The sequence below is a fragment of the Microtus pennsylvanicus genome, chromosome 1 (genome assembly GCF_037038515.1).
Source record: "Microtus pennsylvanicus isolate mMicPen1 chromosome 1, mMicPen1.hap1, whole genome shotgun sequence".
Classification (NCBI taxonomy): Eukaryota; Metazoa; Chordata; class Mammalia; order Rodentia; family Cricetidae; genus Microtus; species Microtus pennsylvanicus.
This window is the reverse complement of record NC_134579.1, coordinates 62,028,487-62,046,960: the sequence shown is the minus strand read 5'-3', so window position 1 is coordinate 62,046,960 and position 18,474 is coordinate 62,028,487. Positions and strand designations below refer to the sequence as shown.

Sequence of the window (18,474 nt, the reverse complement as noted above, 5' to 3'; positions counted from 1 at the left end):
TCCCATATCTCCCTGGGATATGGGAGATTTGTGTAGCATCAAGTTTAATTTACTAATGACTTCAAGTCAAACAGACTAGCCCCAACACATCTGGTCAGTTCATGATTAGCATAGTATGCTGAGATCACAGTGGAGTGGGCATGTCCATAGGAAAAGGGCCATATTACTAACAACGTGTCAGTATTCATGTGAATATATTCATGACAAGGGTAGGATTATATAGAGTTTATGGGTGTGATGTGTGAGTGGGTACACACAGGTCAAAGAATAGTTCTCCCTTCCGCCATGGGTATGTGATGAGCCATCTTCCAGTCCAGCTTAATCTTGTGCTTTTTCCAAGACGGGTATCCCTTTGTAGCTAGACTGCCCTGGATCCTCCTGCCTCAACCTCTCAGGTTGTTGAGGTTGCGTTACAAGCATGTGCTGCCGTGCCTGGCTAGCTTAGTATCTTTAAGACTAACAAAGTTTCAGAAAGACCAGAAAATACTTACATTGGATAAACATTACCATGAAATGACTCATTCATAGACATTAATAATTTGTTGAAGGACTAGTTGTGAAGAGCCAGGCCTGGTATCAAGTATCATATACTTGCTTTGTATTCTGAGAACTCAGAAGGCCAAGGCCAGCCTGGTTACACTGGGACTCTTAAAAAATAAATAAATAAATAAAAGGTTCGTAGAGCAGTTCTCTGAGCACCTTTATTATTGAAACATTTTTACAACTTCTCAAGTTTAAGAACTCAGGAAAGTACTTGTCTGGGTTTTCCTGAAGTTGGGTCTTGAATGATGACTAGCTTCTCACAGCTCACTTTTTTTTTTTTTAATGTTCTGGAATGGAGTTTCTCCTTTGTGTCTTAATGCTCTTACATGCATCAAAATCATACCTGATATGTGTTTACTCATCTTCCATTATGGAATTTTGCTTCCTCTGTCATTCCAATCTACCTCCTAATTCTAGAGATTTGGTTCAGAACCATTCTTTTTTTTTTTTTTGGTTTTTTTGGTTTTTCGAGACAGGGTTTCTCTGTGGCTTTGTAGCCTGTCCTGGAACTAGCTCTGTAGACCAGGCTTGTCTCGAACTCACAGAGATCCGCCTCTGCCTCCCGAGTGCTGGGATTAAAGGCGTGCACCACCACCGCCCGGTGGTTCAGAACCATTCTTGTGAGAGTTTTCTTTGCTGTGAACTCTGGTAGATAATACTCCCCTCTTCATGTCTTTCTGTAACTGGCCTTCTTGGATTCCACAATAAGGTTAGATTAATTCTTTAGGAAAGAGACTTTATCTGACAGCCCTTCGTATTTTCCACAGCAAAGTAAAGTTATTGGTAAGTGAAATTTACATCACGTTAGGAATGGCTTGAGTTTAAAACAGATTTGGGGAAATAAGAGTGGTATAGAGATGTCTAACTCATTTAAATTTGAGTGGTATTTTCAGTTTTTCGTTATCTGAATGGTTTCAGTTTTGGTCTTTCGGTTCTAAATTTAATCTCTACATTTATATTACAGGCAGAGAATTTTGTCTTTCTCTGTTTTGGTTGCAGACTCGGATATTAGACTTAAACACCTTCGTTCTGCTCTAGTCATTGATAAAACCTGCACAAGGGTCATACTATTTAGATGTTTGTTTTCATTACGAGCCCTTTTGTAAAAAGTAGAATCTAAAATACATAACAATTTTAACAAGAATTAGGGACTTTGTAGCCGATCTTCGCACACAGCCCCCCCCCCCCAAGGACTGATAGTATTTCTGCAAATCTCAATTTAAATCATTGTTGGTATGGTTACAAGTTGTGAGACAATTTCGGGCACATCCCAAGGAGTCACTCCTAACTGCACAAGTTTCTGGCAGGAGCAGAGCCAACAAATCCTTGCTGTTCAGTGTAATCCACCGCTGAGGGAGGAAGACGGGGTATTGAGGAAGGTTGTTAAAGATGGTTTTTGTAGTGGCCTTTTAGACCGCTAGGAGCTCAGTGTAGAGGGCTGCTGCAGTTCTATGCTGTCCCGTGAGTTTTCCTAGAAAACCTCGGTAAGGGCGGGGCACAGCGCGTCCTGTCCGGGAGTGCTGGCCGGGGTCCGCGAGCCCCTTTCTCCGCCCACCCAGCGGTTCAGGTGGCGCATGCGCAGACCGGGCCGGAGAGTTGTCGGCTGGGAAATGGCGGCCGTGGGCTTGGTGGCTGTGGCAGCGGCTGCGGAGTACTCTGGCCCCGTGGCGTCCGGGGGAAACCTCTCCGGTGCAAACTGTGGACCGAGCCCTGGGCTAGGCCCTGGTCCTGGCCCGGGCTCGTGGAGCCGCTCTGTCGACCGAGCCCTGGAGGAGGCGGCGGTCACCGGGGTGCTGAGCCTGAGCGGCCGGAAACTGAGGGAGTTTCCCCGGGGAGCGGCCAACCATGACCTGACGGACACCACCCGGGCCGGTGAGCGGGGCGCAGGCATCCTTGCAGCCCGGGACCGGCGGGGTGGGGAGGGGCTCATCGGGTGGGGGCGTGTGGCGACCGGCTCGAGGCTCCCGTGACCGGGGTAACTGGGGAGGCTGGCGGAACCGTGCAACCCCCGGCCCCCCGGCCTGGCCAGCCCGGGAGCCTGGGGTGCGGCGGCGCGCAGCATCATCCCCAAAGCCGGGCAACTGACAGGATGGTGATCTTTTCTTGAGTCGCTTTCAGAAATCCCGCTATCAGTGCCCCCTGTAGACTTTTGCCCCACCCCGGTGACTTCAGGCCCTCTGGATTTGGGCTGCAAATTGACTTTGCTGAGAGTTGGGGATTGTTTGTGGCAAGCAGGATCTTCCATCGTAGGACGGGTGACGCTGGGTGCTGCATTGTCAAAGGACCCATGTCCGCGCTGGCGTTTTCGTGTGTGTGTGTGTGTGTGTGTGTGTGTGTGTGTGTGTGTGTGTGTGTGTGTAATGTGGACTCTAACGTTGTTAGCTTCATTCTCCGCCTCCATCTGTTGACTTACCGAAAAATACTTGTAAAAATAGCGCATCTTTAGGTGCTCATTAATTTCGTTTTCCACTCTGACCTGTCCTCCAAAAAAACGTGAGAAGAAAAACTTCATAGGATATTGTCTACCTCATCTATATTTGCTTTTCCCTTTAAAAACATTACTTCGCCTTATATTGTTTAAGACAGGAAAGAGAGTGGGAATTAAGTATTATTTGGTTTCCTTACTTGTGGGAAACAATGTATGGTGACTGAGGTATTCAGCACACTATAATGTGTTCCTCTTGTGTTTAAATTATAGTTTCCTCAGGGAGTAGATTAAGAATTGAGTCTTTATGTTTTACATAAATTAAGGGGAAAGGTACCTTACGAAGTGGTATAAATATTTTGTGTTTGTACAGCTAGTGAATGTGCAATATACATTGTGTCATCCTCATTCTGGTCAATTTTAAAATCTTAGAGTTAATACTTTCTTAAGCTTCTGTAAGTCAGCAAAGATTGGTAATTATTACATATAATCACTCATTTTGGAAAACAGATAGAACTGGGCTGGTGAAATGGCTTAGTGGGTAAAAAGGCTCTTGCTGCCAAGCCTGACAGACAGCTGGTGTTTGATCCCCAGAACCTATATAGTGGAAGGAGAGAACTGGCTCCTGAAAGTTGTCTTCACTTCACACACACACACACACACACACACACACACACACAACTAAACACTAAAAAAAATTTGAAAACAAAGATGTTAAATTCCACTAAAAATTGTTATCCTCAAATTTTTGTTCTGCTTACTAAAGCTTATTTTGGGGAGTTGTCCTTTGAATATAATTTGTATTTTTTTTTTATCTCGATGGTACTAAATAAAGTCAGACTTGCTAAGGTAAGAGTGCACAGTTACTTGAATCTTGGTGTGTGTGTGTGTGTTGGTAGGCATCCTCTAGATTGTCCTGATTCTGCTCGGGAGAGGCGGATGGGCAGAGTGATTTTTATACTGGGGTGAGTCACTTCAGTATTGCTACACTAAGCCTGGAGGGAAAGAAAAAGGTGACGATAGGAGTCTGTCTAGCTTATCTTATCTGCTCTTAAGTAATTCTGGAAGAACAGTTTGAGCCATCAAGAAATAAAAGTTTTATTGACAAAGAAAAACAGACACTTATGAGAAACAATATTTAATCTCAAGGAGAGTTTTCCTTTTTGAGCTCTGGGTTTTTTATGTATATTATTACTCATACGTTAATGTTCTTGCTACTATATTAAGTGAAAGGTGTTATTGTTGGTTGCATTTTCTCTGGTCAAAAGTATAAAAAAAAGACTAAAAAGATCACAAAGTATTTTATAACCTGTTAGACCAGATTCATTTCTAACTTTGGCAGTTCTTATAATTAGGACAAAAATAGTTTTAAACGGGCAGCTTAATGCCAATGACATAATTTATTGAGTGTTCATTATTTGTTATTCATCCTTAGATGTTTAAACATACTGCCTTGTTAAATATACACAGCATATGAATTAAATATGATTACATCCAGTTTCATAGGAAAAAATAACTCAGAGATACTCCTACTACTGATAGACTTTTATCTAACTCTGTTTTCTTCACAGTACCAAGAAGCTTCTGTGTACAGTGAGGCATTGTTTTTCTTCTTGTAGATAGTGAAAGCAAAGCTTAGAGATACTTAATAATGTGCTCAAAGACCTGTAGCCAAGGACAGAGGAAGAGGGTGTTCTTTAAGATCGGAGCCCTGTTTGACATAACTCCAAAACCAGAAGAGGGTGCCAGCTTCCTTGGAGGGCAAGCTACCTGTTGTAGATGCTGGGGATCAGTTCAGGTCCTCCCGCAAGAGCAGTCTGCACACCTAACAGCTGAGCCGTCTCTGCAGCCTGAATTCAGACTTACAGTAGTTAAAATCTATTTTGCTTAGAGTAGATGTGATAGAAGATTTAAAATCATGTAAAATTGCACCAGAGTTTGCTCACAGATTGTTCTTTGATTAAGTATGGAATTCCGTGGTAGAATTGCTTTTTTCTAAGAATTTGCATCCTATGAAATAGCACTTATTATTACCCATACCATTTATACCTGGACATAATTAGAATTTTCTTGAGTTTCTCTTCCCACAGTTTGTTTAAAAAGGTAGATACTGTTGAGCATGATGGCACATGCCTTTAATCCCAGCACTCTGGAGGCAGGAGCAGAAGGATCTCTGTGAGTTCCAGGACAGCCAGAGCTACAAAGAGAATCCCAGTCTTAAAAACAAACAAACAAAAAATAAATAAATAAAGATAGCCGAGCTGTTGATCCTGGAGAACCAGAAAAGTAATACTGTTACTATGCTTGGCACTTACTAAGCCCAATCAGTGTTGTCTGTTGTCACAAAATACCAGTGATACTTGGCTTAGGAGGAAATGGAGCTGGAGATGATACTGCTCTGGAGACTGGTTCCCAGCACCCACAGCAGGCAATTCACGCCTGCGACTCCAGCCCCAGGAGATCCGAAACCTCTGGCCTCCTGAGGTGCCTGCCCTGGAATGCACATACTCCCCCTTCCCTTACATATAATTAAAGATGATTTTTTAAAAAACTTTTTTTCAAAGGAGGAGGAAAGGCTACTTGGCTCCTGACTTTAGAAGTTTTAGTCCCTGGTCACTTTACTAAGTTACCGAAGCAGAAGAGGTGTGCTGATTTTGTGATGGCCTGGAAACAGAACAAGGAAGGAGCTGAGCTCCCTGCATTTCCTCAAGGACAAAACTAACGGTTCCACCATTTCCCAGTAGCATTCCAGGCTGGGACTAGCTTTTCCACACTTACACATTTTCAATGCAGCAAGCCTTTCCCATGATCCGAAATTGTGCTAAGCATACAATTGTGTGGGTTGTGAGTGATAATTTATTGTATTTCATTCCACACATTAGAAAATTGAGACTCAGGAGATGTTAAAATTCAGTCAATCAGGACTTCACAACCTGAAAGCAACAGTATTAGGATTCTCATTCATATTTAGCCAGATATGCTAGTTTATGTTTATGACCCTAATCTTTGGGACGCTGAGGCAGGAAGATCAAGTTGATGAGGCAGCCTGAGTTATTTAGGAAATTTAGGGCTAGATAGTGAGACCCTGTCCCAAGAATAGTCATATACATATTATTCTAAAGCTTGGGTTTTTGTTTTGTTTTGTTTTCTTGTTGTTGTTGTTGTTGTCGTTTTGTTTTTTTTCTTGGTTTCTCAAGACAGAGTTTCTCAGTAGCTAAGGAACTAGTCCTGGAACTACCTTAGTAGACCAGGCTGGTCTTGAACTCACAGAGATCTGCCTGCCTTTGCCTTCTGAGTGCTGGGATTAAAGACGTGCGCCACTACCGCCTAGCTAAAGTTTGTATTTTTGATCACGGTGTCATACAATTTTGAAACCTAAGCTTTCTTTTGTTTGCCTAAGACCTTCATTGGTATCATGTGTGGTAGCACCACTAGTTAGTGGTGTACAGCCAAAAGCAATACAACCCTGGACCTTTAGAATAAAATTGGGGCTAGAGCATAAATTCAAGAAAATTATAGTAAAAGTTCAGAGATTCTGATTCTCTAAGAATAGAAGAGTGAGTCTTCTGGCATTTTGAAAAGGTGGAAGGATCACCCCGAGGAAAAGCAAACAAAATTTATTAATTAGACCTGTTCCAGAGTTCATAGCTTTCTAAAGCCTGGAGGAGCTGTGGTGTCCATCCGAGTTACTTCACGGAGGAGAAGCCATCTCAGTTTAAATGATGTGCTTTAGCTTGTACAGTGAGATGACCAGATAAGTAGTATTTCGCAGACAGCAAGCATGAGTCATAGTTGAAAGTGTAAGAAATGGCTTTTGTATGGGAGACAGAAAACAAGAAACAGGAGGGGTGGGGATGGGGAGGGAAGAATTAGATTTCACACTTGAGAAGAAAGTAAATGGAGATGTAATAGGTGCACTAACATAATGCAATGTCATCAAAGTCATGAGAACTGAGACTCTAAAAGATGAATACTTATTTCCTAAGCAAGAATGGAGACATCTAAAATGCCATTTAATTTGTCAAGAATGCAATCTGTAACCCACAAAATGATGGTTTTATAAGTCTTGGAAATATGTACCAGAGCGCCAGGTCTTAAGTGGAAATAATGTGGTTTTTTAAATATCAGTCATGATATGTGTATATACATGAATTTTTCTAGAACTGTGCTTTTCAGTATGATAGTCATTAGCCATAGATGCTATTAAAAATATTTTTAGACCTAGAGGTACTTGCCTATAATCTTAGCACTTAGAAGGCTGAGCAGGAGGATAGGGAATTTAAGACCAGCGTAAGATAGCTGGTGAGACCTTGTTTCAATCAAGCAACTAATGAATGAGTGAATGAATGAATGAATGAATGAATGAGTGAAGCTGAACATGTGCCTGTGCTCCAGATACTTGAGTGGCTAAGGAGGGTTACTTGAGCACAGGAATTTGAATCTTGTATCAGACAACAGTGAGCAACATAATGAGATTTTATCTCAAAATATATATCTATTAAAAATAAAAGATTAGCCGGGCAATAGTGGCACACACCTTTAAGCCCAGAATTCGAGAGGAAGAGGCAGGTAAATCTCTGTGAGTTTGAGGTCAGCCTGGTTTACAGAGTGAATTTCAGGACAGCTAGGGCTACATGGAGAAACCGTCTCAAAAAAAAAAAGCAAACCAAATAAATAAATAAAAGATTTAGGCCAGCGAGATAGCTCAGTGTACAAAGGCACTTGCCCACCAAGCCTGATAATCTTTTTCTTTCTTTTTATTTTTATTTTCTCTCCTTCTTTCCCATTTATTCTTTGTGGATTTCACATCATGCATCTAGATCTCATTCATTTCCCTGTCCCTCCATATCTGCCCATTGTCACTGCAATACTCACCCAATAAAATGTAAAAGAAAAAAAGGAAAAATCTCATCATGGAAGCTGTAGTGCAACTCAGTGAGTCATGCAGTAAACCCTTTTGTCCATACATCTTCACTTGCAAGTGTTCATTGCAAAGAGTCGTTGGTCTGGTTCGAGGCCTCTGGTTTCTGCTACACTCTTGATGTCCCTCTCTGGGACTCCTCTTAGATATCCTGTTGTTGTCCTGTGTTGCGACATTCCTGCAACTTTGGGTCTGTAGGACTGGTCCCTTTACATACTCCAGCAGATCATAGATGAAGTGGATGTTGGGGTGGGTCAACTCATAACCCTGGTTCTGGGCCTGGGTAGTTTCCGAGTTGCCCCCCCCCCCCCAGTTCTCCCCCATCCTTACTACCTGGGTGAGCTCTCCAGGTCTCCAGGATAGTTCAACCATTGCAGTGATGAGCAAGGGGCGGGACTTGTTCTGCTTTCACCTCAGGGTCTTCTCTCTCACACCTGGACCATCAGAGCCAGCTCAACTATGTTGCCCAGGTGAGGTGCAGGGGCCACTCTCCTGAGTGCTGCAGCTGATGAGGGGCAGACAGTTCTCCCACTTTTATGACCTTAGGGCCATCTCTACCACCTACCACAGGTGGGGAAGGAGCATTCTCTCTCTCTCTCTCTCTCTCTCTCTCTCTCTCTCTCTCTCTCTCTCTCTCTCTCTCTCTCTCTCTCTCTCTGTCACACACACACACACACACACACACACTCCTGCCCACTCTGCCATATGGCAGATGAGAGGCGGGGCCATATCTTCCATGCTCAAGTTCTCAGGGTGGGTTTACTTGTACCACCGTCAATAGGGTCAGCTCTGCTGTGCTGGCCAGGCAAAGTGCAGGGTCCACTGTCCCGAGTGAAACCTGTTAATTTCAAATGATCCCTAGAACATGTGTCCTGGGAAGAAAGAACTAACTCCAGGCAGGTTGTCTTCTGACTTCCACATGTACACTGTGACACACACATGTGCACCTGAATGTGCACACACACATAAATACACACACACACACAAAACGTAAAATTTAAAATCTGCGCTGTAGAGCCAGCTCACTGGTTAGAGCACTTGTTACTCGTCTAGAGGATCTAGGTTTGGGTGTCAGCACACATGTGACTCACGATCATTCATAACTCCAGTTCTAGGAGATCTAACACCCTCTTCTGACTTCTGTGGGCACCAGGCACACATGTGATACCCAGTAAACACTTAAACACATAAAAAAATCTTAATTTCAAGTAGAGTATTTGCCTACGCATGTGTAACTGGGCTGCATCTTATATTACATACAGCATCTTATATCCAGAATGAATGGGTAGATGGGTACATGGGTGGATGCGTGGATGGATGGATGGATGGATGGATGGATGGATGGATGGATGGATGGATGGATGGAAAATAGGTTCTTGAGGTTTTCTAACTACATTTCAGGTACTCAGGAGATGTTTCATATTGGACAGTTTTGTCTGTTATATTGAACTACATAGAACTGATAGAACTTTTTAAAATGATCAAATAAATAAGTAGAACCTTTCATCGCTGTAGAGAATTATATTTGGCAGTGAAATTGAGGTATAATAAATGGAACTAGAATTTTTCTGTATTGTTTATATTGTAGACCATACTTACCTTGGCAGTTTATCGTATCTGTGAAAATAGTAAGGCGGCGTTGTGACAGCTGTTGAGTAGAGGCTTAGAAGGTGAGGGCAGAGGCAAAGGGGTGGTGACACAAAAGCAGGACTCAGTTATAAGATCCTCACAAGCATGCCAACAAAGAGGTCTATGGAATTGTTTCTTTCATAAAAATGTGCCTTTAATCCCAGCTCTTAAGAGGCAGAGGCAGGCTGATCTCTGTGAGTTCAAGGCCAGCCTGGTCTACAAGAGCTGGTTCCAGGACAGGCTTCAAAGATACAGAGAAACCCTGTCTCAAAAAACAACAACCAAACCTCAATATGTTGGACTAAGGAGATGACTTAGAGGGTTAAATGTTTGCCTTGCAAGCCTGATGACCTGAGTTCAGGTCCACAGAACTCAAGTAAAAGCTGGACACAGTTGCGGTAGCATTTTTAATCCCATCCTGCCCTGTCAGGTAGTGAGAAGTGAAGACGGGAGAAGCTTGTCGGCCAACTAGCCTGCATGACCATTGTGAATAAGAGAGACCATGTCTCAAAGTGGAGGGCAAGGAGTGACACTTGAGGTTGTCCTCTGACCTCCACATCCTTGTGCCTTTACATACATACATACACACACACGTACACACACACGAGAAATTTAAAAGCTGAAGTCTTTGATGCTAGTAGAGTTTCATCTTCATGCTTCTTCTCTTTCCGCCTCAAAAACAAGTACAAGTTATATACTATATTAACACTGTGGAAAAGGGACCTGGCATAAAAAGATTTTCATTATTAGATCACACACATAAATACTCATACACACTCATATACTTATAAAGAGGGACAGACTATGGTGGTGTTAGGAATCGTGGTAGTTTAGTATAAAGCTATTTAAAAATAAGATTTCAGTTGACGTTTCAGGGAGAAAATCCATGGTTCTCTGTACTGGGATGACTTTTGAAACGAGAAGGGTAAATAGTAGGATGGTGACCACAGAGTCAGTGTGGAGACTGAAATAATGCCAGCAGCATTCAGCCAAGATTTTTTTCAAGTTCTGATTTCTTTTACATATGTGTCTTTTGGAGGTCGAGTAATATTAAATATAGCCCTTAAGTTATGTAGCATCAGGTACTCTTTTCAGTTCATTTATGAGGCAGTTATTCCATTTTGCTTGAGGAAAAGAGTTTTGTAAATAGAATAATTCAAGCAAAAGAATATTATTTTGAATTTCTAAGGAAGCCAATAGCTTCTAATCCTAGTACTCAGGAGGTAGAGAGACAGGAAGGTTAGAAGTTCAGCGTCATTCTTGATTACATGGCAAGTTTGAGGCCAGCCATGAAAAGAATATACATACATACAATCCATAGTCTTAGGCTTCACAGACACACACACACATACTATCTTATAGACAACAAATTTTCCACTGAAGACACATTTTAGAGAACAGTTTGCACTTCATAAAGAGAAGCCACATGTGAAAAAGGCTTATTTCCAATAAATGCATATAGTATGTAGAACATCATAGGATTTCTGCAAACAAAAAGAGAGCTGAGGAAGCATTTGAGCTTTACCAAAGAGGAATTCCAAATGGCCAATAAATATGTGGGAAAGTGCTTATCCTCCTCAGTGACTGGAAAATAACCACACCGAGGTCCCACTGACAGAGCTGGGAATATCACACACCAGAGAGAAGGGAAAGAGTGGAGACGCTCATGTCCTGCTCATGGAAGTGGGAGTTGAAATCAGCACTGACTTTGAAAACAAGTTTGGATTGTCCAGCACAGTTAAAAGTGCATATGCTCTGTGGTCTAGAAAGTCAACTCTGAGATACATCCTTCAAAGACACGTGTGTTTATGTATGCATGTGGTCATCATGTAAATGTCTGTAGCAGTATTCATGTTCAACAACTCAGGTGAGTCAGTTGTGAAACATCTGTTTATGTGACTTCCTAGCAGTGAAAATGAATTGAGTTGCTACAACATGTTTATTGCATGGTCAAGCCACAGAAATAATGCTGAACATGATGTTTGACACAATATGTGTAGTTTAAATAAACATTAAAATTATAAAGAAAAGTCAAGGATATGTTTACCTTAAAAATCAGTGTGCTGGTTTGTAGATGGAGACTGCTTGTTTGTTACCGGCCACCCAGACCCGAATAATCACACAAAACTATATTAATTACAATATGGTTTGACCAATGTCTCAGTTGTATTCCTAGCTACCTCTATCTTAAATTAACCCATTTCTATTTATCTATGTATCATCATGAGGCTATAACCTCCCTGTAAGGTTTTAGCATCTGTCTCCTTGGCAGCTACATGGCGTCTCTCTGACTCCATCTACTCTCTCTATATATCTCTGCTCAGATTTCCTGCCTAGCTTTACTCTGCTAAGCCATCGGCTGAAAAAGCTTTATTCATCAACCTATAAAAACAGCACATATATAGCGAGACAGCCCACATCACTGGTTCAACAGGAGAAGTGAGAAGGAATCAGGAAGGGCTGCAGGGTTAAGGTCAAACGTCTTCTGAAGCTTGGGGGTCAGGTTTGTCCAACTGATGGTAAAGTGATTGCTGGGTCATAAAGTCGTTTTTTACAGAGTACAAGACTTGCCTTTTCTTACATCCTCATCAACATTTCTCATTTTTGTCTTTTTAACAATAACCGTTCTGACAGGTGGTGAGGTATCTTGTGTTTTCATTTTTGTTTTTTTCTGGTAATTAGTGATATTGAACACCTTTTCCCATTTAATTATATCTATCTAGCTTCTTTGTCAGTTCAACTTTTTATTACATTGTATTTTGTGTGTGGGGTGTACAAGGGCTACCGTGTACATGCTGTGAATGTATATGTAGGGTCCTGGACAGTCTGTAGGATCACCTTGTGGGCCCCAAGGATTGAACTCAGGTTATCAGGCTTGGTAGCAAGAGAAGCCATCTTGCCAGCTATCTTTATTCATTCTCTTCCCCCCCCCCCCCTTTTCTTTTGGTATTCTGAGAGAAGGTTTCTCTGTATAACAGCTCTTGCCGTCCTAGACCTCAGCTTGTAGACCAGGCTGGCCTTGAACTCACAGAGATCGGTCTGCCTCTACCTCCTGAGAACCACCTACTGCCACTATCGCCTAGCATCTTTGTCCAATCTTAATTAGGTTATTTTCTTGGTATTGAGTTAGAGTTTGTTACTTGGAGTTGTTTGCTTTCTGTATGTATTTAGGACCATTTGTTTACTCTACCTTTTGTTGCCTTTTATGGAAGGGTCACTTCCAAAACATTCTCTAGACAAATATCATGGATTCTTCCCTCTTTTTTTTTTTTTAATTTTTGTCTTTTGGGTGTTTTTTTTTATTTTATTTTATTTTTTTGAAACAGGGTCTCACTATATAGCCCTGGCTGTCCTGGAAATCACTCTGTAGACCAGGCTGATCTTCAGTTTACAGAGATCCTGCTCTCCTGGGATTAAAGGTGGCGTCCTGGGAAGTCACAACCAGCTTCCCCTGTTTTATTCTAATAGTTTTGTAGTTTCAGGTCTTACATTTAGATTTTTAATAACATTTTGGGTTGATCTTTTTACATGGTGTAAGAGTCTAATTACATTTTTGATATTATCTTATTTTATGTGTATTTGGTTTTGCATGTGTACACCACATATGGGTGCCTGGTGCCCAGGGTGGTCAGAAGAGGTCATCTGATCCCCTGGAACTGGCGTTACAGATGATTGTGAGTTGCCATATGTGTGCTGAGAACTGAATACTGGTCTTTTGCAAGAGCAGCAAGTGCTCTCAATTGTTGAGTCATCTCTCCGTGCTCCGATTTCAGTCTTCTGCATGTGGATATCCAAGATCATTTACTAAAGGGCTTGCTTTTTCCCATTGTGATTCTTGGTGGAGTCTTTTGACCAAAAAAATATGGGAATTTATTTCTGGGCTGTAGCCTTTTCCACTGGCTGTGTATTTTCATGCTATTGCCATTCCATTCTAAGGGCTACACTCTGGCCGGATTTGGGCAGTATAATGCCTCTAACTTTGTTCTTTTTGCCTAGAATTGTTTTGGCTCTTTAAGGTTTTTCTGGTTACATAAACATTTTAGGACTGGTTTTTTGGGGTTTTTTTTGGGTTTTTTTCTGGCCATAGGAATTGAACCCAGGGGTTTTTGTTTACTTTTGTTTGTAAAGACAAAGCCTTGGTGCTGGAGAAATGTCTCAGAGGTAAAGAGCACTGGCTGCTCTTCCAGAGGTCCTGAGTTCAATTCCCAGCAACCACATGGTGGCTCACAACCATCTGTAATAAGATCTGGTATCCTCTTCTGGCCTGCAACATACATTCAGGAAGATTCCTGTATACATAATAAATAAAAAATCTTTAAAAAAAAAAAAGACAGAGCCTTAATGTGTTGCATAGGCTATGATCAGGAGACCCTCTGCCTGAGGCCTCCTGATTAGTTGGGAGTACACACAAGTGCCAGTATATCCAACTAATTGTAGTATTGTTTCTGTGAAAAATGTCACTTTAAAAAAAGTTGCTGAATGGAAGGGATGGGGGTTTGTCGAATGCCTTTAATCCCAGCACTGGGGAGGTAGAGGCTGGTGATGTAATCTCTGTACAAACAAAAAAAACAGACAGAAGAAAGTGTCATTTTACCAGGGATTTCCTTTAAGTAGTACGAACATTTTGATAATAGTAACAGTTCCTCTAATCCATGAACATGGGTTGTGTAAGAGTGTGTGTGTGTGTGTGTGTGTGTGTGTGTGTGTGTGTGTGTGTTCCTCTTCAGTTTCTTTCATCAGTATTTTACAGGTTTTGGGTCACAAACTTTCTCCTTGGTTAAATTTGTTCGAGGTGTAAATCTCATTTGTTCATGTGAATGTTCATTTTAATGTGTTGTTGAATTCATTTTGTTAGTGTTTTGTTGAGGGCTTTTGCGTTTATATCAATCAGGGATGTTTTCCTGTGCTTTTGTTTTCTTACACCCTGTTTATGGCTTTGGTAAAGTAATCCCTGCTTTGTAAAATGAGCGGGGAACTATTCATTCCTTTTCAATCCGTGGAAAGGGTTTGAGAAAGATGATTTTTTTTTTTTATTTCTTGCTCTTTGAGACAAGGTGTCACTTTATAGCCTTGTTTAGCCTAGAACTGGATAGCAAATCTAGTGAGATCTGTGTGCATCTGCTTCACAAGTGCTGGGATTAAAGGCATGTGCTACTACACCTGGCAGATGAGTATTCTTTAAAGATTTATTTTTATTATTTTTAGTTGTGTGTGGACCGTATGTGTACAGAAGTGCAGGTGCCTGTAGAGTTCAGGGGAATGGAACCCTTTGGAGCTGGATAGAAGGCAGTTGTGAGCCACCTGACCTTGGTGCTGGGAGTCAAACTCTGGTCCTCTGGAAGAGCCAGAGTGTAAACTCCTAACTGCCCATCTCCTCAGCCCAAGATTAGTATACTTTAAATGCAGTGAAATTATGAAGTCCTTGGCTTTTATTGAATGAGAAACTGTTACTGAGCCATTCTCTTTAGTCTCTTAATCTGTTCAAAATATGTTTTTATGATTCATGTTTGATGAGTTGCTTCCTAGGAAATTTACCATCCCTTAGAAAACAAACTGGTAGATGAGAAAATGAGATTCAGAAATGATAGCTGACCTTTTGTAACTAGGTTTAGTGTATAGTTCAATCAGAGCATCTTTAAGGATACTACTAGTGTTTACATCCTTTTGTAACTAGGTTTAGTGTATAGTTCAATCAGAGCATCTTTAAGGATACTACTAGTGTTTACATCCTTTTGGTGTAAAAAAAGACTCAGATGACCTTCTTTAATTGATGTCGTGGGCAATTAGTCAGTGCCCAAAATAAAACCACTAGCAATATAATAATTTCTGAGTCTCACAGAGTTATAAGGTTCTTACAAAATAAAGTAGGCTTTCTGTGTTTATCTGGTATATATAATTTGATAATTGTGCATGTCTCATTTACTTTAAGAGAATCCTGATAACATGGTGATTTGTTTTTATTTTTTGAGATAGGGCCTTATATAGCCCAGGCTGGCCTCAAACTCTTTATGTAGCTTAGATGTCTTTAAATTCCTGATCTTCCTCTTCTTCCTTCTAAGTACTAGGATTATAAGCATGTTCTTGCTTTGCTTTTCTTCTTTCTATGTAGTAAATTTATAAATTCTGGCCAGTTTAGTTTCATTTGATTTGGCTTATCTCACACTGTAGCCCAGGCTGTCCTGGTCTTACAGCTGTGAACCCCTGTTGCTGACTGATGAAGCTAGAGCCTGTTGGTTGTTGGAGGTGAGTGTGCATGAAGTCACCTGTCAGTCTTAGAGCAGTGCAGCCCTAGAATGTAACCTGTGGAGTCTGATTCCGACCGTGGAGTCTCTTAAGGCTGCATGTGGAACATGCATCCTAATGGTTCAAGGTGCAAAAGATGAACAAGAACCATCTCTTGGGAAAGAATTCCTGAGGCTTTATTATTTTAAAATTTAAATAATTTTTAAAACTTAATTTTAATAATTTAAAATAATGAAGGTTAATAATTTTTTATGTTTCTTTGAAAGTCTGCTGCTCTTCCACATAAAATGATTAAACTTGTCCTTAATGTCATTCAGTCTGGCTTTAGTTGCCATGTGAGATGATATAAAATGAGGCTCCAAAAGTCTTCATTCTTTTGTTCACTAAAGGGAACCAAGGCTTCGTACAGATAATGGTGCCTCGTTTAGAGAACATGTGAAACAAGTTGGACATGGAGAAGGTCTTATTCTGGCCTGCACCTTCTGTGTTTTTTAGGAGCAGCGTTAGGGAAGCAGGCCTACCAGGTATAGTCATTTATAAATATCTGTGGGGATGGGGTAGGCGTAGGAGGTAAAGTGCTGGTCGTGATGTGAGAACTTTTTATGAAAAGCTTTATTACAAGTTTAAAAACTATCACACAAATACAGAGAGACAGAGAGAACAAAGGAAAGCTAGATGTGATGTATGCCTGGAATTCCACAGTACTTGAGAGGTGGAAGATCAGTTCAAGGTTATCCTTCGTTGTATAGCAAACTCAAAGCCAGCCTTGGTTATGTAAGAACCCATTTAGAACAAACAAACCAAGAAATTAGTAAACAAATAGAAATTTTGGGAACGGGGGACTAGGATAGGGAACATGAGTAGACTCGGAAAGCACATCCCCAACTCTTGCCAATATAATTGGTTTTAACCTTCCTGTCTGTATTAGTTGCTTTTCCACTGCTGTAGTAGAGTGTCTCAGGTAGAGGGATGTATAAAGAAAAGAGGTTTATTTAGCTCACAGTTCTGTAGGTCTGACAGTATGTTACCTACTTCTACTTAGCTCTGGCCAGGGCCTCATGGTAATGGCCTACATTGGCACATGCAGAAGAGGTCACATGACAAGACAGAAAGACAGATCAGAAGGGCTAATACTGCACTTTCATAGTAGCTCACTTTGAAAGGAACCAACCAGGGTCCCACAAGAACTACTTTCAAACTGTCCCTTACCTTGCAGTAAGCCCGAGCTCTTAAAAGCTCCACCATGTTCCATTGCCACACTGGGGACCAGGTTTCCAACACATGGATATACTGAAGCGTACTCAAATCGTATCCAAACCACACTGTCTCAAGATCTGAAGGGATATCCAGCTTGGTGACATCGTATCATAGCATAGATACCTAACCTATAATCCTTACACATCTTAATGAATCTTATTTAGTAAGAGCCTCTGTGAAGAAGGACTGATTTAATGATAGGATCTGTTGGCTAGAAGAAGAGGGCCAGTTGAATGCATATGTAATTATATAGGAGATTTACTACACTGGCTACACTATTAGAGGTTGGAGACTACCACAGTGGCCATCTGCAAGCTTGAGAGCAAGGGAAAGCAGTAGCTGCTCAGTCTCAAGCTGGAAGCCTCAGCATAAGAGGGGCACCCTGGAGAGTCAGCTTGAGTCTGGTATCCCTTGGCAAAGCAATAGCAGCAGCAAAAGTTTGCTCCCACTCAAGAAAAATTGAATTTGCCTACCAAGGTGACTTCCTCTGTCTTCTATTATATGTTCCTCCCAAACTCCCATCCACTACATTAGGCATTAGTAGATCTACTCCTATAATTGTGATCCACATGAAAATAGCCTGACAGATAACACCTTGATGTACACCAGCAGTTTTTTTAGGCGTCTCTCAATCTGGTCAAGCTGACATCATCACAGGTATCTTATTAGATAGTACCCCTTATACAATCCTTGCTTTTGAGTAGGGTAACAGAGGTGCATGCTAGGTTTTTGGCATCATCATCATCACTATTGAAACTAAGTCCCACGTAGCTTAGACTACTACTAGCCCTGAACTCTTGATTTTCATACCTCTGTCTCCCAGGTGTTGAGCTCCATGAGTACATCACCACACCCTATTTCTTATTTATATTTCTTAAGCAGGGTCTCAATTGTGTATCCCTTCCTGGCATGAAACTTGCCATGTAGCCCTGAATGGCCTAGAATTTGTGATCCTCATGTTTCTGCTTCCCCAGTGCTGGGATTACAAGGCTTATCCCACAACCTTCTGACTATACATTTTATAATCATGTATAAGATAGTGATTTGTACACAAGAGTTGAAATATTTTTGCATTGACCTTGAGTTCAAACAAATGTAAGCTTGGCTTTCGGTAACACTGACCTTCTTAAACAGCATTCTCATTGGTGTAGTGTCTGCCTGATAAAAACGTTTTCAGTTTGAGATTACAGCCATATGGAACAAAGGAACAAAGGTGCCATTATTTTTATGTGCTCGGCAGTTTTTTTTTTCTTTTTTCAATTTGGGCTTTTTGAAATAAAGTCTTACTATGTGTTCTGGTTGTCCTGGAATTCACCATGGCATCTAGGCTTGCCTCAAACTTGTAGTCATCCTCCTGCCTCTACCTCCTACTTTTTCTTTCTTTTTTTATATTGCTAGAGCCCAGGCCCTAGTATATATTAGGCACTTACTGTTCTACTGAGTGAGTTATTACTTT

At 41.2% G+C, this 18,474-nt stretch overlaps 1 protein-coding gene across 18 annotated transcripts in view; it reads left to right on the top strand.

The window, feature by feature from the left end:
- Positions 1-2,118: 2,118 nt before the first annotated feature.
- Lrch3 (leucine rich repeats and calponin homology domain containing 3) overlaps positions 2,119-18,474 on the top strand; it is a 106,904-nt gene continuing 90,548 nt past the window's right edge. For all 18 annotated transcript variants that reach the window (XR_012910031.1, XR_012910034.1, XM_075966090.1 and 15 more), the window contains exon 1: positions 2,119-2,415. Coding sequence is in view for 16 of the 18 variants with exons in the window: in XM_075966090.1 (XP_075822205.1) it covers positions 2,154-2,415 (262 nt within the window). In the remaining 2 variants the exon portion in view is untranslated. The remainder of the gene's footprint in view (positions 2,416-18,474) is intronic.